Source organism: Rhinoraja longicauda, chromosome 7, assembly GCF_053455715.1.
Source record: "Rhinoraja longicauda isolate Sanriku21f chromosome 7, sRhiLon1.1, whole genome shotgun sequence".
Lineage (NCBI taxonomy): Eukaryota > Metazoa > Chordata > Chondrichthyes > Rajiformes > Arhynchobatidae > Rhinoraja > Rhinoraja longicauda.
Genome location: NC_135959.1, coordinates 13,459,372 through 13,481,128, shown reverse-complemented (window position 1 = coordinate 13,481,128; position 21,757 = coordinate 13,459,372). Strand labels below are relative to the sequence as shown.

General features: G+C 42.8%; 1 protein-coding gene across 2 annotated transcripts in view; it reads right to left on the bottom strand.

The window, feature by feature from the left end:
- The window catches only part of ube3a (ubiquitin protein ligase E3A), a 55,553-nt gene extending 34,604 nt beyond the window's left edge, over positions 1–20,949 (bottom strand). Inside the window, exon 1 of one of the 2 annotated variants that reach the window (XM_078402118.1) lies at positions 20,574–20,949. In XM_078402118.1, coding sequence (XP_078258244.1) covers positions 20,574–20,626 — 53 coding nt within the window. In that variant the 5' untranslated portion in view covers positions 20,627–20,949. Of the gene's footprint in view, positions 1–7,964; positions 8,050–20,573 lie in introns of those variants that run through there. The other variant, XM_078402119.1, reaches the window with a different exon arrangement.
- Between the last annotated feature and the right edge of the window lie 808 nt (positions 20,950–21,757).

The following is a 21,757-nucleotide window of genomic DNA, read 5'->3' as shown; positions in this document are numbered from 1 at the left end:
GAGAAAACAAGAGTAGACCAGCACGAAATATAAACAGATTGCAAGAAGTATCACAGGTAATGTAATAAAGTAAGGGATTTACGCAAGTTAATGTGGGACCTTTACAGAAAGCAGAATTGATACTTGGAAATAATGAAATTAAATATCTTGTTAGTCTTCAGGGCAGACACAAAAAAACCCTGTCAATGGAAGACTACAGTTCAAGTACAAATTTCCAACAAACTATCATTGGATAAATCAATGGGATCAAAAATAATAAATTCCCAGAACTTGATGAACTGCGTCCTAAGTTTTGAAGGGGGCTGCTATTACAGATGGTTGAATGGTAGCAAATGTAATGTACTATTTATCAATGGCGAGAGAGAAGCTAGTTTAACATTCTGTAGTAGGGAAAATGATTAAATCCATTATCATAGTAATCGTCACAAATTTAAAACAAAGTTGATATGGATTTTTGTAAAGGAAATTATATATCTGACTAATATTTGAGGCTTTGTGAGAACCAGCTGGTGTGATAATATTGGACTTAAGTGGTTTTCAAAGATTACATGGAAAAGGTTATTAAACAGAGGACATGGTACTGGGGCAACAGTGATACGGACTGAGTTTTGGTTAACAGAGAGAAAACAGAAACAGAATAAAGCAGGACATTTTTAGATGAGACACTAACCAGTAGGCTACTGTAAAAATTATTGTAAGGGTCCCATCTGTTCACAACCTATACCATGGTTTGGAGGGAGAAGCCAAGTACAATATAATCAATGCTTGCAGAAAATGCAGAAGTATATGACTAAACGCAAGAAGGATGCACAGAAGCTTGAGCCAATTGAGAGACTCAGCAAATGTGCAAAATGTTCAGAGAGAATATAATGTTTTCAATTAAGAGCCCATCCACTTCAATAGAAAAAAAAATAGAAAGTATTTTTTGAGTGATGAGTGAAGACAACTTTTAGGGAAAATAAATTCATATAAACATAGCACAAAAAGTAAGGAAATTTGAGTTTGGTAGATTATTTTGTTGTTGTAACAATGCTTCTTGGCAATAAATCTTATACCGTTGGAAAGCCTGTTTATTTCCCTTTTAAATGGTGCCACATTTGTAAGGAACATGCATTTGTGGGATGAGCAGCAGAGCTGAGTATATGGGTTGCGCCCATGAAAAAATTGCCAAATCTTCTCTGCCAATGCCAAACAGCTTATTCTGCTGTTGCTATTGACTCTTGTTTTGAGCTTCTGGTACCCCCAGGTGCTGACAATCAGGTGCCTGATAGGCACCTAATTGGCAGCATCTGTGAGCATGGGCCCTGCTACAGTGGTCAGTAGGTGTCTGCTCCAAGAATCGGCATGCCACGTTTGACTGATCTGGATAGGGCCCGTGCGATAGGGCAACTTCAAGCTGTTGTTCCGCAAAACCAAGTTGCGGCATTATTTGGAGTGAGCCCTAGTACCATCTCCAAAGTGAAGGCCAAGTTCCATATAATGGGGGATGTCAGAGACAGGCCGCGAAGTGGGCATCCCAAGAAGACGACACCCAAAGAAGACCGTTTCCTCACCCTGTCAGCACTTGGGAACCGTAGGCTGTCTTCTACAGATTTGCCGTCAAGGTTTGCAGGACGATATGGCCGACGGCTCTCTGCCCAGACAATTCGGAACAGACTGCACGCAGCCGATCTCCGGTCTCATAGGGCTGCCAGGAGGCCTGCCATGTCTGCCCTTCACCGTCAGGCCCGATTGCGCTGGTGTCGGCAACACGTGCACTGGAACCTGAACATGTGGAGGAACGTTATGTTCAGCGATGAGTCCAGATTCTGCCTACAGCAGTTGGATCATAGGGTCAAAGTGTGGAGAAGACGCGGAGAACGCTATGCTGATTGCTGCACCGATAGAGTAACATCTTTTGGTGGAGGCAGTGTGATGGTGTGGGGCGGCATCTCCCTCACTGGAAAAACGAGGCTTGTCATCATTGGAGGCAATCTCAATGCAGAGAGATATCGAGATGAGATTCTGCAACCAGTGGCAATCCCATATCTCCACAGTCTGGGACCGAACTCTATCCTCCAAGATGACAATGCTCGCCCCCACAGAGCAGGGTTTCTCAGAGACTACCTCCAGAATTAGGGAGTGGAGAGGATGGAATGGCCTGCCAGCAGTCCTGACCTCAACCCCATTGAACACTTGTGGGATCAGCTTGGGCGTGCTGTTCGTGCCAGAGTGACCAACACAACCACGTTGGCTGACTTGCGACAAATGCTGGTTGAAGAATGGGATGCCATCCCACAACAGTGTGTGACCAGGCTGGTGACCAGCATGAGGAGGTGCCAGGCTGTTGTGCCTGTGTATGGTTCTTTCACACGCTACTGAGGCTCCTGTTTATTAAATGAATAAATTGTTAAATTGCCAATATGTCTTGTTTCTTCAGACTTCAATCATCCAATCCACCAAACAACACCGAACAAGAGTCAATGGCAGAATAAGCTGTTTGGCATTGGCAGAGAAGATTTGGCAAATATACTCAGCTCTGCTGCTCATCCCACAAATGCATGTTCCTTACAAATGTGGCACCATTTAAAAGGGAAATAAACAGGCTTTCCAACGGTATAAGATTTATTGCCAAGAAGCATTGTTACAACAAAGAAATAATCTACCAAACACAAATTTCCTTACTTTTTGTGCTATGTTTATAATGTTCAAATATATTTTATGATCTGCACTTTTGTTTATCCATTCCAACTATGCCTACTATATACATTTGAGAATATGCCACTGATGCATTAAAGGGAGTAACAGAATCATACTGCAGAAAAGCAGTATAACAATTCCAGATCTTTTCATTATTTTCATTTAAATTCAGATTACACAGAATTTAGAAAGATTTTAATCCTCAAATAGGAATTTATTGGCTACCTTTGATTAACCTCCTCTTCACTACACTTTATTAAACACCGTTCCGAGTTATCCTCATAGAACAGGAGTTTAAAAATCAAATTTACTCCAACAAAATTGTGCGATTTGTCCATCACCATTTCCACTCAAGTCTTCCGAATCTGACCCAGCAATTAGTCCTTTTAAATAAAGTCTGCCTTGATTCTAACTAACAATCATACACCCATGAAACTTGAATCTCACTGTCTAGATTTCTATTTCTTGATTGGAACGAGTGTCAGGGGTTATGGGGAGAAGGCAGGAGAATGGGGTTAGGAGGGAGAGATAGAACAGCCATAATTGAATGGCAGAGTAGACTTAATGGGCCGAATGGCCTAATTCTGCACCTATCACTTATGACCTATGGTACCAGTCATACAAAACTTATCAAAACAATTTACTTCTTTCATCTTCCAAACTTGGATGCATTATAGTTGTAATTGTAGCAAATTGTTTTAAGGATGCAATTTCTAAACATACTCTATGGAAGGATTTATAACGTGACAAAATGCTTTAATAACTGAGGTAACAGTGCATTGCAACATATTAATGAAATTAGATTTGAAGTGCTATTTGTGGAACAAATCCAAACAATGAAGTAGACACGTGTCTCCTCTACGGAGTCTAACCTTGTATTTTATTTTACGATCACGGCTGATTTGTCCCAGAGCCAGCTGTCTTTTTCGGTCTTCGTTTTCTAGTCTATTTTGAGTTATCATATCACTAGCCCAACTGTTACCTTAGCCTCCGATCTCTCTTCCTACAAATCAGTGCCACAAAGGAAAAACAACTGCCAAATGATTTCATGCACTCTGGTACAACAAACTTGTTTAGAAAACTATGACAGAACCAAAAGTTATAATGCAAAATGAAAACACTGTGAAAAGTGAAGGACATTTCCAAGCTTAAGGGAATTGGGGAAAAACAGGGCTTAGTGGCAATGCTATTACCTCACAGCTCCAAGGATCAGGGTTCAATCCTGACATTGTCTGGGTGGGATTTCACATTATTTCTGACCACTTGGACTTTCATCAGATATCCATATATCAAAGGAGTCTAGGTTGGCAAGTTAAATGGCCACTGAAAATTCCCCTTGTGGAACTGAGTAGTAAAAGTTTGTTAACACATGGGCAAGTTGAAAGAAATGTGGGGAGAACTAAAAAAAATGGAATCAGAGTAGGATTAATGAAAATTGATGGACTTGGTGGGCTAAGGGCCTGTTTCTACTCTGTAAAGCTCTATGACATAAAGTTCAAATGGAATGATTTTGTACTGAATCTAATAGAGCAAAGTAGTCATTTGTACAAGTCTGAAGGGTCTTGATCCGAAACGTCACCCATTCCTTCTCTCCAGAAATGCTGCCTGTCCCACCGAGTTACTCCATCATTTTGTGTCTATCGTCATTTATACAACATCTTTAACTCAGACCCCTAAATTGATTTAATGATTGGTACGCCATGGGATTAGAAGGATAAAAGGAGGGTGTTTACAGAAAGATGTGAAGAAAAAGAGTTCAAAGACTGAATTCTGGGTTACAGGCAAAGCGAATGAAGTATCAGTATCGGTTTGCACGAATCACAAGAATCAGGCAGGCTATTGAAGGAGACGCCATGGTATGGAGAATAAAGAAATGCAAGATCAGAGAACCATTTATGGCTCCAGATAAAAAGAAACTCAAAGGATGTTTCAATCATGAGCATGTTTAAAGTATTTTTACCGATTTCACACAAACATGGACCTTTTCAAATTAAAATGGTTTAAAACAAAATAGAAGCTCTCAGCTGTACACATGTGCTATCCTGCTAATACTCAAAAATCCAAGAATAACAAGCTTTAAAATATTTTCCTTCCCAGTTACAATACATAATATTTCTTTGGAACAGAACTAATGCGACTTGATAACAGTTTAGTAGTTGATAATATTTCACTATATTTTATCTATGTACAATCACAATATAAATTAAGAAAACAAATAGTTTCAGAATTATTAGGGATTCCAAAAGAATAAAAAGAGTATTACATTTCAATAGACAATAGGTGCAGGAGTAGGCCATTCGGCCCTTCGAGCCAGCACCGCCATTCAATGTGGTCATGGCTGATCATTCTCAATCAGTTCCCCGTTCCTGCCTTCTCCCCATACCCCCTGATTCCGCTATCCTTAAGAGCTCTATCTAGCTCTCTCTTGAATGTATTTTATGGCTAAAAATGTTCACAGGATGGTGGGTTGATTCACCACTGTAAAATCTACCTAGTGGGTAGATGCAGACCTCCCAACATTTCATTTTACAAATTCATAATTTTGATGTCCAAAATCCAGAATTTTACATCAAAATTCATAATATGGCGCGTAATGCAACTTTACAGCAAAATAAAAGTATGCACGCCAAATGCGCATACATGTCGCGCTACATTCATGTGTGAAACACGACTGTTATTTCCAAGTCTGTAGTTCTTGGATTACATGTACAATGTCAGGCCGATCATGAGTATATACTGCTATTTATAGAAAGGTTATTGAACAGAGATTCTTTTTGTAACACAAAGAAAATTTTGTTTTGTTTTTGCTCCTTTGCCTTTTCCTTACACATCCCAATTCTCTTGGTATTGAATAAAAGAACAATGGTCATAAAATGCATGACTAAGTTATGAAGAAAGAGTTGATGTGTGCAACTTGACTAAGCATATGGAAGAAAGGTCTCGACCCAAAATGTCACCTATTCCTTCTCTCCTGAGATGCTGCCTGACCCGCTGAGTTACTCCAGTATTTTGTGACACCTGCAATTTGTGCCAGCATCTGCACTTATTTTCCTACACAAGCATACTTGTTGAAGTAAATTAGCACATTAATTGATAATTAGCCCAAAAAGGCAGTAATTGGCTTTTCTGCTGTGTTTTATATTTTAACCCCGTCTTAATTAATTAAGTTATGTAATCTTGCATTTAAATTTAATATTTACTCATTACAGTTCCACCAATGATTTTCTGGCACTCTTGGTTCCAGAGCTTTGCTGGTTTATCCAGCTGGCCAAGGAAGTCGGCTATAGGGATAGATGTGCTGGCTCCAGCTGGGCTGGAGTTCCAGAGCCCCGGCCGCAGGTTGCAAATTCAACCCACCGATCGGCCATGGAAGTCCCGATGGGGTCGAAATTGGCTGCCTTACCCAGCCTAGGTGCCACATTTTCAGGGAGACTTCCAGGGCGGGGGGATTTCTCGTGGAACCCCTAGCGACCTCTAGCGGCCAAATCTGACCGTAAAAAAATTTGGACTGTGGAGAGAATAAAATGGGTGCTTAATGCTTGGGGATGGACTCATTGGGCCCAGGGGGCCGATTCCCTGCTGTGTGACCACATCTATGGCTATTTTCAGAATTCAGCCACCGGTAAATTAAAATAATCAATACCCAAAGTGAGCAGCACAATTTCCACAAACAGGTGGTATTAATACTTTTCTTTAAAATGGTATTGGTTGAGAAAGCATTCCATTCTAAGTGCCAGAGTCTTTCACATCTACCTTTTGTGTTAATGTTTCATATGAATAGCCACCATCTTCAAATGTGAAATTCCAGATTAAATTATATGCTCAAATTTATGGAGTGGACAGGATTACCCGAGTGAAATCTAAACCAGTTCAAATTAGTTAAGGCAAATGAAATGTATTCAATTCACCATCATGGAGTTGTTTAGAATACAACAGGTCTCTTGGTGCACCAAGTCTATGCTGCCCAACATGCCTATTTCACTAACCTCACTTGCCTGCCTGAATTCCATAATCTTGGTGATTTGCACATTCAATAGATGTCTCTTAAATGTTGTTACTATTCTTGCCTCTATCATTTTCATTTCAGATACCAACTAACCCAAATAAAAATTTACCCCTCTCCCCTATAAACTTTATTCCATGTTACTTTAAATCTGCCCTCTAGTTTTAGACACCTCTTATGAGAAATACTAATACAATCCAACCTATGCTTTTCATAATTTTATACACCTGTCAGATCACCTCTCAACCTTCTTTGCTCCATCTCTCCTTGCAACTCAACCTCTCCAATCTAGGCAACATCCTTGTGAACCTTTTCCACGTCCTCTCTTGGTTAATCACATTTTCCCTGTCACCAGAATTATACACGATATTCCTAGAGCAGCACAACCACCATTTTGTACAACTGATGTCCCAACTCTTGTACTCAATGAGAAAAAGCCGAGTCCATTAGGCTTAGGTTTGTAGCCAGTCACTAAAGAGATGATTTCACAGACCAGGTCAAGCTACACTAGATCACAATGCTGCAAAAGTGATTGTAGAGAAAACGTACCCATTTCTAGTTCTCATGCATCTCCCACAAAGTCTCAAATCCGCCGATTACTCCAAAATTATTATCATTCGTGTTGTCCCTTTCGATGATCAACCTATTTCTTGAACCGCCCAAGTAAGAAACCAGAGTTCCATGAAGTCTCTGATGGTAGCAACTAGTTGACTATATTTTGTGGGGTACCTGCGGTGCTCTAGCTACCACTGCACCTCACTTTGTTCTCGTGTACATTAATAACTGAAAAAAAATTTTGAGGGCTGTTCTTACCAATCTTACATTTTTGATAAACTTCAAAATGACTGACACTGAGATATAGAAGAATGATCATTTTATAAGATATGCCATCACCATGGTATTTGATTCCACCCGACTACAGAAATTAATTTGTAGTGTCAGAGTTCCAAGGACACAATCTATGTTAGATAAAAGGAAATAATGCCAACGCTGAAGACATTTAGAAAGTTATGAATCAACAATGGTTAAACCTTCAAGAATTCTACTATACATTTTAAAATATTTGTTTTTTTCTTCAGTTAGTATATGCAGTTTCGCAGATTAAGGAAAGTGTTTGGAAAGCTAACACAGAGCTGAGAACCACAATGACTTTAGTTCGTAAAAAGTAACAGGAGACAAAGGTGGAGAGGGAAAAATTGATCAGCCATGTTTGAATGGCGGAGTAGATTTGATGGGCTGAATGGCCTAATTGTATTCCTAAATCTTAAATACATACTGGTACCTCCTGTGCTGCTTATCTCTCTCTGGCTGTTATAAATGGATCAGATATCAGCCAACAGGTAGTTGTTGAAAAGTAGCAATTGCAACTGAAAGAAGGAAATAAAGGAAATCAAATTAGCCTCATATTATCAAATAAACTAAGTTGCACGAGTTAAAATTCAAAAGATTGATGCTTAATTAGATATATTAGCAGAATTCCAGCTTTTAATATTACTCACAAATCTCCTGTGCTGACACTAATAACTTGCAGGATATTTAAACTCTAAACCAGCTATTAATTCTAATATCCAGACTCCTAGAGCTATGTTGACCTTCTTCCAATCTGCTTCCTGCAAAGTCTCCATTCCATTCTTGTAGAATCTCTACCATTGTGGTTAACAATAATTCAACATGATGCTGCAACTAGTCCCACCTCTCCCAACATTCAGGTGCAGAATGAATTGGGCACTCCCAGCCCCACTTCTCCCTCCCTTGCTCACTGGCCTTCGATATTCAAACCTCATGCCTCTGCAACACAATATACCATGAGTAATCCACAAACTCCAAGAACAATGTTGGGAAACTGGGATCTTAGTTTGGAGAGAATTGATCAAAAGATGCAAAGTATTCAGCATTTTAACAAGCGTCACTTACACATTTTGACCTTTTGTCAGAATCTTGACATACTGTTTCAACTCTGATAAAAAGGTAATCACTCCAAAATATTAATTTTCTACAGATAGTGCCTGACCTACCAAGTATTTCCAACATTTTCTATTTTATTTCAAATTTCCTGTGTTTGCAGTATTTTACTTTTGTGGCTTATTCATAAACCAGGAATGTCCTCAGATCTTTGCCAAAACACTAGAGGCCAACTTTATGCAAAAAAATAAAATCAGGGAAGTTTTCATGCCAGTTGTGCTCCCAGAATTTTCTTGAACTTTGTGCATTTCAGCTAATACTGCGCCAAAAGCCTTTTTTGATTCATGTTTAACAAACAGATATTTTTAACTCAATTTACCACGGCTGACACTGTAGGCTCTGTGCATGCGTATGTGATCAGCGGAACACATGCAAATGTGAAGTACTCCTAAAATTTCATGATTTTGACAAAAAAAAAAGTTTAATCTCCATAAATGGGTTGATGCTTTAAGGGCCTGTCCCATATAGGCGATTTTTTTAGGCGACTACAGTTGACTAGGCTGTCGCCACACGATCGCCGGGGTGTTACCTGTATGGTCGTGAGTAGTCTCCAAACAGTCGTAGCGTTTTTCTGGTCGCCGCTGGATTTTGAGATTTTAAAACATTTTGGCGACGCTTGTTTGACGCCAATGAGCGTTACTTGACGTCTCCTGACATAGGTGCTGTCGTAGGCTGTCACCGGGTGACTTAAGTTGCCGCCGGTGCTGACTTCGGTGAGTTCCATTGGTGACTACCTACGTCAATGTCAACCGGCGACAGGTACCGGCGTCAAAACCGGGGGCCAAAATGACGTGGATTGTCTTCAGTTGTCGCCTACAGGGTCGCAGCAGGTTGACTTCAGTTGTCGTAGGTTGCCGCCTGTGCAGTCAAAGGTTGTTGTAGGTGGACGTCCTAAGTCGCGACGATTGGGTCGCCGGTTGTCGGTAGCTTGACATTGACTAGGTAGTAGGTTGTTGTAGCTTGTCGTAGACATTGTCGTAGGGGGGGGTCCAGTCGCCGGTATTTCGGCGACCTGCTACGACTATGACTGTCATCGGCAGTCACCTAAAAAATCGCCTAAGTGGGACAGGCCTAAAGGCTTTAATTCTTATCCATGAAGTTCTAAAACTTGCAACAGCTCTTAATGCCCCCTTCCCAGTTCTCCCACCAGTCTTACTGTCTGCAACTACATTCCATCTCTGTCCTGCCCATTCCCAACATCAGTCTGAAGGGTCTCGACCCAAAACATCACCCATTCCTTCTCTCCAGAGATGCGGCCTGTTCCGCTGAGTTACTTTCAGCATTTTGTGTCTACCAACAGCTCATAGATTTCTTCTGCTCTTAAAAGATCTGTAATGGCTGCGTTCCTAAACCCTAGTGGTGTGGAGGTTTTTCTCACTACTAAAGCCTGAGATCCCAACCTACATCGAAAGGACATCCAGAATACCAGCTGGTGCCCAAGAGGAAAGTGATATGCCTTAATGACCGTGCTGTAGTCAATGAACAACGATCAGACTTGGGTGTTTCTTTGTCCAAGTGGCCCATTGTAGCGTGGAGAGCCAACAAAATCGCACCCACTTTTGATCTGCTTTGGCGGCAGGTGAATTATAGTGGGTCCAAATCCTTATTAAGGCAGGAGTTGATATGCATCATAACCAACCTCTCAAGGCACTACTACCGACCGATGGTGATGAAAGAGCTTCGACAGGTCGTTTATAACACATTATCTCCCATCTTAGCAAGGGTTTGGACCCACGATAACTTGCTTACCACTACATTTCAAATGTAGGTGCGATCTTGCTTGCACTCAACTCTGCAATGGGCCATATACGTCAGGCTGTTGTTCATCGACCACAGCTCAGCGTTCCGAACCATCTTCCCCTCTCAACCTATCAAACCGAGGGAACTGTATCTCTGTTGCAACTATGCATTTGGATCCTCCAGTTTCTCATTGACAAACCTCATTCAGTACAAATTAGCAACAGTACTTCTTCTCAAATGATAATCAGCTCAGGAGCACCTCTTAAAACCTGCGTGGCATGGGTTTTATCTTCAACCTCTCGCTACTAAGATCTGAGATCCCCAAGCTTTAAAAGGATGTCCCTAATGCCGGTGTGTACACTGCTCAGTCCCTGGCTTTACTGTTTCTATACGCATGAATGTACAGCCAGATTCAACTCCAACATAATCTTTAAATTAGCCTACGGTAACACCATAGGTAGACGAATAACAGGTAATGACAAGTTAGATTACAGGAGGTAGATTGATATTCTGATTGCTGTTCTGAGTTCCTGGGTATGCACATCGCTGAAGATCTGTCCTGGGCCCAGCGGGATGCAATCAAAAAGAAAGCCGATCTTATCTTAGAAGATTGAGGAGGTTCGGTATGTATCTCAATGCACTATCAAACTTCTACAGGATAACGACAGTTTGATAATCGAAGAAAGCTGCAGAAAGTGTTACATTACCCAGTCCATCACGAATATTGATCTCCTCACCATTGAAGGGATCTACAGGAGGCGCTGCCTCAAAATGGCAGCGTATATCAAAGGCGCACACCATCCTGGTAGTACCTAACCACAGCCCTACCTCAGTAATGATCTACAATTGACATTTTTTTGTTGCACAATGTATTCTGGTTTTGCATTATTTTGGCCTGGTTACTTAGGATAATTAATTTGTTGTATTAGTATATACTTGCTTTATTGGGCCTATAAATCTGCAGCAAGTGAGAATGTCATTGTTACATTCCGATATATGTATATGTATACATATACATAATTAAACACTCCTGACCTGCTCCCCGAAGCAATTTAAAGAAGGTTGTCGACCCGAAACGTCACCTATCCACGTTCTGCCTAACCCACTGAATTACTCCATCACTGTCTTTTTTTGTTAACCGGCATCTGCAGCTCCTTGTTTCTCTATTTTACTGCTCCACTGTGAAATCTGGAAGGCCACTCTGGACTGTCAAAGCCACCACAGCCAGACATGAAAACAGCTTTTTTCCATGAGCAGCAGCTCTACGCAACAACCAAAAGTCTGCAGTCTCCTTTTGCTCTGGTATTTTATTTCATTCTTCACATGTTTAAGTTATAATGTTTTATTCTTAATTGTTTGCTGTGCAGTAATGTCGTATTGTTACTTGCGAGCAAAGCACCAAGGCAAATTCCTTGTATGTATACATACTTGGCTAATAAAATTGATTCAATTCAATTCTCCCCAAAGTATGCCTACTTTGAAGAAGCTTTCCTCTCTCCAATGCAAGTTCTGTGAGATCCTCTTTCACTGCACCCTCTTTGTGGTTCCTGCTGTTCTCCTGTTCGACGATCTTGTTCTGACACAGTGCTTGCCACCACAGCCACTTGTTTCATCAGCACCTGCCAGTGCAGCCATCTTGTACCACATGGCTTCCAGCTTTGTTTCCCGGACTCTCCATTTGACCCCAGCCAGGAAATCAGGTACCTACACTCAATCCACCATCTCTCACAACAGTTCTCTTTCCATGCACTGCATTCTACACTTTCCACCATGCGCTGGCACCAGTAGGCCCTCGCTTTGTCTTTCATGCAGATCTGGGCCTCATTCACCCAGACCTGCAATGGACCTCAGTATATCCTTTTTGGTAAACCCATATCTGCAGTTCCTTGTTTCTCTGACTCTTGATTATCATGTTTTTCACATTTATTTTTGAACAAGACCATCATAACACTAAAGGTTCCCAACATAGAAAAAAACCTGCCAAAACATGTAAACTTCAGTATAATTTCTCCATGTTATTTTGAGGAAATCTTAGACCCCATTTCTAGCATGCAGTTATTTATTGCCATTTAAATGAATATGTTTGATTAACTGCCAATAGTTGTTTTGTGCAAAAAATAACACTATATTTTTGAATTTATATTTTTAATAACCAGATGAAAGCAATAATCTATGCAGCAAAGCTGTTTAATCAGCATCTTTCTCGCAACAGCCCTTCACTTGAAAAAAAACCCAAAAGCTGAGTTTTAATAAGTACTTCCTGTTGTACATTAAAAAACATTTTTTTTATCAATATTGTGCCAGCAAAATGAATAATTAAGAAAAAAAGCTGATGTAGATGTTGAGCAAATTTTTGTTTTCTTGCTCATCAGATTCCAAAATGGACTGCAAAAATCACTATTTCTATTCAACAGGTACAAACTCCATAAAGTTCAGAGTTTGAAAAAAGTATTAATGGCTATAGTAATATAAAGGACACATTTGTCATATTGTAGTTCCAACCCAAAAGCTATGATAAAGTGCATACTCATCAAATACATGATTCCACACCTTTTAATGTTCCTGCAAGTAATGCTCATTACAGAGAGGTACAAAAAGGAGAGTTTCTGTAATACATGCAATCTAGAAATTGTGCTCCAAATGCATTTCAAATAGTATAAGTTCCATTTAATGTTTAATTTATTATTTTATAAGCTTTCAACGTGAAGAGCAAATATATTTAAAAAAGAACATGGATAGGTGACGTTTTGGGTCAGGATTATTTTGTCTGAAGAATGGTCCTGACCTGAAAAGTCACCTATTCCATGTTCTCTAGAAATGATGCCCGACACCCTGAGTTACTCCAGCCATTTGTCTTTTTGCAAACCAGCATCTGCAGTTCTTTGTACCCACACTAGGAAGAACCCTTGAACCAATTTAATTAGCAGGACCTCCTAATTCTAACCTGGGGAGTGGGAAAAGATTAGTGACACAGATTGAATGCATTTTGAATGTCCATTAAAGATCACATAAATCAACACCACATTTTTGGGCACAATTCATATTTTGGGAACATTTTGGACCATTTTAGGGTGAAACACAGTGGTAGAGTTACTGCCTGACAGCGCTGGAGACCCGTGTACTCTCCCGACTACAGGTGCTATCTATAGGGAGTTTGTACGTTCTCCCCATGAACCGCGTGGGCTTTCTCCAAGATGTTTGGTTTCCTCCCACAATCCCTAGATGTACAGGTTTGTAGGTTAATTGGCTTGGTGCACGTGTAAATTGTCCCTAGTGTGTGTAGGATATTGTTAATGTGTGGGGATCGCTGGTCGTTGCGGACTCGGTAGGCCGAAGGGCCTGTTTCCACGCTGTATCTCTAAACTAAACCATCACTTACCTAACTACACATAACTGTATTCCTCCATTCCATGCATAACCTAGTCTTTAAAATGCCACTAACGTATCTGCTTCAACCACCACCTTCGGCAGCGGATTCCAGGCATTCACCATCCTCTGCATTAAAACAAACCTTGCCGTGCACATCACATTTAAACTTTGCCCCTCTCACCTTAACGCCCTCTAGTATTTGATTTTCCCATCATGACATCATTCTGGTAAACCCCATCTGCGCCCTTTCCAAAGCCCTCACATCCTTCCCATAATAGGGCAACCAGAACTGCATCATGACTCTTGTACACAATGCCTTGACCCATGAATGCAAGCATACCATGTCGCCTTCACTCTATCAACCTATGTTGACACTTTCGTGGAATTATGGACTTGGACTCCAAGATCTCTCTGTACATCAATTTATTAGGGGTCATGCCATTAATTATATATTTCCCCCCTTATATTTGACCTAAGTTCATAAGTCGTAGGAATAGAATTAGGCCATTTGGCCCATCTAGTGCACTCTGCCATTCAATCATGGCTGATCTGTCTGCCCCCTCTCTACACTATTCTCCTGCCTTCGCCCCAAAACCCTGAACACCCAGACTAATCAAGAATCTGTCAATCTGTCTTAAAAATATCCATTGACTTGGCCTCCACAGCCTTCTGTGGCAATGAATTCCATAGATTCACCACCCTCTGACTAAAGAATTTCTCCTCATCTCCTTTGTAAAGGTACGTTCTTTTCTTCTGAGGCTATGGCCTCTGGTCCTAGACTCTCCCACTAGTGGAAACATCCACTTCGTTTCCACTCTATCCAGGCCTTTCACTGTTCAGTTTCAATGAGTTCTCCCCTCATCCTTCTAAATTCCAGCAAGTACAGGCCCAGCACCTTCAAACGGTCATCAAATGTTAACCCAATCTTCCCTGGGATCATTTTTGTAAACCTCCTCTGAACCCTCTCCAATGCCAGCTCATCCTTCCTCAAATATGATATATCAGATAAAAGTGTAAATTGTCCCTAGTATTTGTAGGATAGCGTTAATGTGAGGGGATTGCTGATCGGTTCGAACGCAGTAAGCCGAAGGGCCTGTTTCCTCGCTGTATCTCTAAACTAAAATTTTATTGTGTAAGAAGGAACTGCAGATGCTGGTTTAAACCGAAGATAGACACAAAAAGCTGGAGTAACTCAGCGGGACAGGCAGCATCTCTGGAGAAGGAATGGGTGACATTTCAGGTCGAGACCCTTCTTCAGACGTATTTGGTTCTGGGAACAAACCAGAAGCTCAAACCTTAGATTTTAACTGCAGTTTAGCAATGGCACATTCCACACTTAGAAATGAAGCTGCCAAATTAGCACCCCACGAGTACCATTTGTACTAAGAATTTGCTTAGTACTGCTGGTATATTTATCATTCTTAGAATGTGATACTGACAGGATTGAAGCCAGCTGCACATTAGAGTCGATCTATATTAACTGCTCACTAATATTCAATTACTTTAACCATGGTTCTTTAATTCTCAGCTTTCATTTTCGATAACTTGTCACGTGCATTTTAACCTTGTCTCCAAATATATTATTCATCAACATATATCAACTCAAAATTTGATACAACAAATTCACTGTAAATCCAAAAGCTAGAACTATGCTATGTTTTTGTTACAAGACTACATAGGCCATGTATTCTTTTCTTCCACAATTATATTTAAGACATTGCCTCAGAACATACATGTATTTTAACCTTGAGTGCAAAATGATCACATTATAAATGAATTAATATTATAAATGATAAACCTTGTTTGAAAACAGGTTTTAAACCATATGTATTCTTTGGTTATAGAGTTCTTTTAGCACATTGCTTGAATAGCTATTGCATCACATGAAATGCTTAATAATAGACATAACGTGAATCTTGGGATTTTGTACATCACCCCTAATTTCATCTTTTCAGTATCTTTCCAATACTTCACAAAAGAATGGGCTAATGCTTGTTTACCGGAGTTCAATTTTTTAATCATATATACACTTTCCAGCACGCACATGGATAAGTCAGAGTAGGAGATGAACACTTTGATCGAGGGAAATGACCATTTAGGCACACCACCAGCAGCCATTTTAGCTTCCGGTCATGTCTGCAAAGTGCGAAGTCAAAGAATGATCAATGGTGATTTAACCTTTGGTGTGCCCAGCTTTAGCATTCTGGTTCTGTCTCCACACATGTCTGTGATCAGAACTCCCAGTCCAACCAAATGTGGCAATTCTATTTTCAGAAGGACTAATCTAAATTCTGTAATAATGCCTTTACCAATAAATTTGAAAGTTGGCAGTCCAGACCTAATAATGTTTCTTCAAAAGGGGAATTGTTTCAATTTTGGGGGAAATAATTTGTTTATGATGTGGAAGAAAATTGTGAAAGTTTAAATTTTAAACAAAGTGAAGTACTGAATAATTTATTCAATTATTTTAAAATGTTCCACAATCTCCACACAATGAGAATTTTGCACCACTATACACGTGACAACAGTTTCAGTGAGGCAGGTTAATACTCACCACATTTGATCATTGAAACCAAAACTGCTTTTGTCAATAAAGTTTTATTTAAATTATTGATTTACCAAATCTTGAAGTAACTTGGGGCAAGTTGATATTTAGGATTCCATTTAGACAGCTGTGGCCTTTACAAAGTCAAACAGTTCTATGCAAGACTGAAACATTTGCCATTCTTGGAGAAAGAAAACTGTTGCCGCTAAAATGCAGTTTGTCGCACTGACTAGATTACCAAACGATAAAGTCATTTTTCTACACAACTACAGCTGTACTCTGATCAAATCTAGTTTTCCAAAAAAAAATTTAAAAATTTGGATCTCCCATCACATCTTACATACAAACAATACTCTCAATAAAAAAAGCAATTTATAATTGTAGAATATTACAATCAGAAGGACTTCCATCTTCAAGCCACTGCTAACTCTTTTTGGGACAATCCATTCCATCTTACTCCCAATTCTTTTTAGTATCAACAATTCTTTTGCTTACATATGTATTCAATTCTTTTTTGAAAATTCATTTGAACAAGACATTTTAAATTCTAACTATTTAATGTTTAATGGTTTCTGCTCATTGTCTTTATTTTTTGGCAAAGTCTGGGTCTTCTGGTTACTGAACCTTCAGCCATTCAAAGCACTTTAAATATTCGTCCAAACCCTTTACGAGGTTAAACATTTGTGAAATGAACTCCGGACTTTCATTGCTCCAAGGAGATCGCCAGGCATATCAGACTACCCAATTCCTGGTGCCACTCCAAAACCTTCAATGAATTTAAAACTGAGATTCACTTTTGCTTTCCCCCCAGAGATCTATGAATCCTTATAATTCTCTACTCCAATAAGCCGAGGATACTTAATCATTAAGTATATTCACACCCAAAATAGATTTTTCAACATTTGGAAATGAAGAATTAATGGAGAACAGGCAGGAAAACTAGTAATAAGGTTCCTGAACTTATCAACCATGATCTTATTGAATGACAAAATACTCAATGAACTCTGTGGCTAACTCATGTTCTTATTTCTCAACTTTTTTTATGTACGCAACTTACGATTCAACATGCTACTCTAGTTGACACCAGGTTTAGCATAACTTCCTGAATTTTCACTCCTGTGGCTCCATTTATACAGTTCAAAGAAAGCTCAAGTTTCAAATATGATACACTTCACAATCCATAACCTATTTAGGCAAATCTCATTCCCTCATCCTTTAACCATAATCACACACGATAAACTGATACCAACTTGCAAGACTCAAACAATGCAAACAAAATGTGTACATGAAATACCATGAATCGCAAGTTACAAATTTACGTTACAGTAGTTTCATCACCTTAAAATAGCAACACCTTGCAAGATGTTAGCTGCTACTTGTTTCATGGTATTCCATGTACATATTTGTTTGTATTGTTTGAGTCTTGCAAGCTGGTATCAGTTTGTCGTGTGCATTTATGGTTAAAAGGTGAGGAAATTAGATTTGTCTAATATATATCCAAAATATATTTGGACCTCTCTCGACCCACACAAGTGGACTCTGACAAAATACAGTAGCCCTTTGCATCACCTGGTGACATTCACTCATTTTGAAGTGCAATCAATTATAGCAAACAGCAGATGAAGATCTTCTTTATCAATCCTCCAGTTTGAAAGAATGAGTCGACTGGGCTTGTATTCACTGGAATTTAGAAGGATGAGGGAGGATTTTATAGAAACATATAAAATTCTTAAAAGGTTTGGACTGGGTCGATGCAGGAAAAATGTTCCCGATGTTAGGGAGTTCAGAACCAGGGGTCACAGTTTAGGAATAAGGGGTTGGCCATTTAGGGCTGAGATGAGGAAAAACTTTTATCCCAGAGAATTGTGAATCTGTAGAATTCTCTGCCACAGAAGGCAGTGGAGGCCCATTCATTGGATGTTTTCAAGAGAGAGTTAGATTTAGCTGTTAGGGTTAAGGGAATCAAAGGATATGAGGAAAAAGCCAGAAGAGGGTATTGATTTTGGATGATCAGTCATGATCATATTGAATGGCAGTGCTGGCTCAAAGGGACAAATGGCCTACTCCTACACCTATTTTCTATGTTTCTATGTTTACAGTCAAAAGACAAGTGTGTATTCAAATCGTCCTTTAAAAAATTTAGAAACAGTTAAGCTCAAAAACTTCTAAAATTAAACAGACGAGGCTGCAGATGCTGGAATCTTGAGCAGAAAAACAGACCACTGGAAGAACTCAGCAGGTCAGGTAGCATCCTTGGAGAGAAAAGAACAGGGGACATGAAACGACATCTGACCATTTTCCTCCACAGATGCTGCCTGTCCAACTGAGCTCCCCAACAGTCTAAATATAGAAAAAAGGAACTGCAAATGTTGGTTTACAAAAAAAGGACAAAGCACTGGAGTAACTCATTGGGTCAGGCAGCATCTCTGGAGGACATGGATAGGTGACTTTTCAGGTCAGGTCTTCTTAAGTAGGGTTCTGACCCAGGACGTCACCTATCCATGGCCCCCAGAGAAGCTGTCTGACATGCTGAGTTACTCCAGCACTTTGTGTCTCTTTATCCCTACAACAGCCTGCTTTATTTTTTTTCTAACACTGAAGCCTGGTTTGACACACCGACCAAAATTAAAATCAATACAGCAATTGTATTAAGGCACTTTAACGAGCGACGAGGAGCAAAGTAGTGTAATGAAACCTTTGGCCCATCCTGTTGACAGGAACAGGCCAGGGCAGGGCAAGAGTAGGCCAGGAAGGGGCAAGGCAGGAGCACAGCAGGAGCAGGGAAGACCAGGGGAGGGTAGGGGCAGGAGCAGGCCAGGGTTGGGTCTGGGGGCGGGTAAGGTAGAGGCAGGAAAGGATCAGGCCAGGGACAGGGTACGGTAAGGGCTGAGGCGGGTAAGGTCCTGGGCAGTCCAGGGGTAGGGGTAAGGCAGGGTAGGAACAGGGTTAGGGCAGGGTAGGAACAGGGTTAGGGCAGGGTAGGAACAGGGTTAGGGCAGGGTAGGAACAGGGTTAGGGCAGGGTAGGAACAGGGTTAGGGCAGGGTAGGAACAGGGTTAGGGCAGGGTAGGAACAGGGTTAGGGCAGGGTAGGAACAGGGTTAGGGCAGGGTAGGAACAGGGTTAGGGCAGGGTAGGAACAGGGTTAGGGCAGGGTAGGAACAGGGTTAGGGCAGGGTAGGAACAGGGTTAGGGCAGGGTAGGAACAGGGTTAGGGCAGGGTAGGAACAGGGTTAGGGCAGGGTAGGAACAGGGTTAGGGCAGGGTAGGAACAGGGTTAGGGCAGGGTAGGAACAGGGTTAGGGCAGGGTAGGAACAGGGTTAGGGCAGGGTAGGAACAGGGTTAGGGCAGGGTAGGAACAGGGTTAGGAAGTCCAGGGTTAGGGGAGGGCAGGAGCAGGGGTAGGGTAGTCCAGGGTTAGGGCATTGGCACGGTAGGAGCAGGGGTAGGGCTGGGCAGGTTAGGACCAGGGGTAGAGCAGGGCAGGATAGGAACAGGGGTAGGGTAGGAGCAGGGGTAGGGCTGGGCAGGGTAGGAGCAGGGGTAGGGTAGTCCAGGGTTAGGGCAGGGTAGGAACAGGGTTAGGGCAGGGTAGGAACAGGGTTAGGAAGTCCAGGGTTAGAGGAGGGCAGGAGCAGGGGTAGGGTAGTCCAGGGTTAGGGCAGTGGCAGGGTAGGAGCAGGGGTAGGGCTGGGCAGGGTAGGACCAGGGGTAGAGCAGGGCAGGATAGGAACAGGGGTAGGGTAGGAGCAGGGGTAGGGCTGGGCAGGATAGGAACAGGGGTAGGGCTGGGCAGGATAGGAACAGGGGTAGGGTAGTCCAGGGCTAGGGCAGTGGCAGGGTAGGAGCAGGGGTAGGGAGCAGATATGGGGTAGGGCAGGAGCAGGCCAGAGGCAGGTAAGGTAGAGGCAGGAGTAGGCCAGGAATACAGTACGAGTAGGCCAGGGGAGGGTAGAGTAGGGCAGGGTAGGAGCAGGCCAGGCCTGGGGCAGGAGTAGGCCAGAGCAAGGATAGGGAGTGGTAGGGCCGGGTAGGCCAGGACATGGCAGGCTAGAAGCAGGGGGGTAGGGCCAGGAGGGGGGGGGGGGGGGGGGGTAGGGGGGTAGGGGGGGGTAGGAGCAGGGGGGGTAGGAGCAGGGGTAGGGCCAGGGGGGTAGGGCCAGGGGGGTAGGGGCAGAAGCAGGAGTAGGCCTCATGTCTCCCTTCACACCCGGGTGGGGGAGGGGGACGGGGAAAAGAAGCGGCCTGCGGCCTCGAGTAAACTCCGACACCGACCTTGCGTTCGCCTCCGCTGGCGCACACTCCGAGTTGCCTTCGGCGGAATTCATACGAGAGTGGGTGGGGGAGAGGAGAGCGGGCAGCGTTGGAGGAGGTGGAGGAGGAGGCGGGGTGTGTGAGGCGAGGGCGGCCTCGGCTCCGTCGCTCTCTCTCTCTCTTTTTTTTCTTTCTCTCTCTCTCTCCTTCCTTCCCTCCCTCCTTCACACTGGGTTAGGGAGCAGGCGAGGGATGTCTCCCGGAGTCTCCTACAAGGCCAGGGCCGCTGGGGCTCGTTGTTGTTGTTGTTGCTGCCACCGCCGCGGCACCTCGGCTCCCCGCTCCGCCATCTTGATGCGAAGATTCCCGTTGGTGCTGGCGCTTAAAGGGACATTCCTCACTCCTGTCCTGCCCTCTCTTTCTCTCTTTCTTTCTCTCCCTCCCTCCCTCTCCCTCCCTCCCTCTCCCTCCCTCCCTCTCCCTCCTTCCCTCCTCCCATCTTCCCTCCCTCCCTCCCTCTCAACCTCCCTCACTCTCAACTTCTCTCTCTCCCTCCTTCCCTCTCAACCTCCTCTCCTTCCCTCCTCTCCCTCTCTCCCTCCTTCCCTCCTCCCATCTTCCCTCCCTCCCTCTCAACCTCCCTCACTCTCAACTTCTCTCTCTCCCTCCTTCCCTCTCAACCTCCTCTCCTTCTCTTCCTCCTCTCCTTCCCTCCTCTCCCCTCTTCCCTCCTATCTTCCCTCCCCTCCTCTCCCTCCCTCCTTCCCAACTCCCCTCCACACTCCCTCCCTCCCTCCTATCTTCCCTCCCCTCCTCTCCTTCCCTCCCTCCTTCCCAACTCCCCTCCACACTCCCTCCCTCCCTCCTCCCCTCTCCCTCTCCTCTTCTCTCCTCTTCCCTCCTCTTCCCTCCTATCTTCCCTCCTCTCCCTCCCCTCCTCTTCCCTCCTCTCCTCTTCCCTCCCCTCCTCTTCCCTCCCCTCCTCTTCCCTCCCCTCCTCTTCCCTCCCCTCCTCTTCCCTCCCCTCCTCTTCCCTTCCCTCCTCTCGTCTCCCCTCCTCTCGTCTCCCCTCCTCTCGTCTCCCCTCCCTCCTTCCCAACTCTCCTCCACACTCCCTCCCTCCTTCCCTCCCTCTCCCCTTTCCCAACTCTCCTCCACACTCCCTCCCTCCTCCTTCCCCTCCTCCATCCCCCTCGCTACTGCTA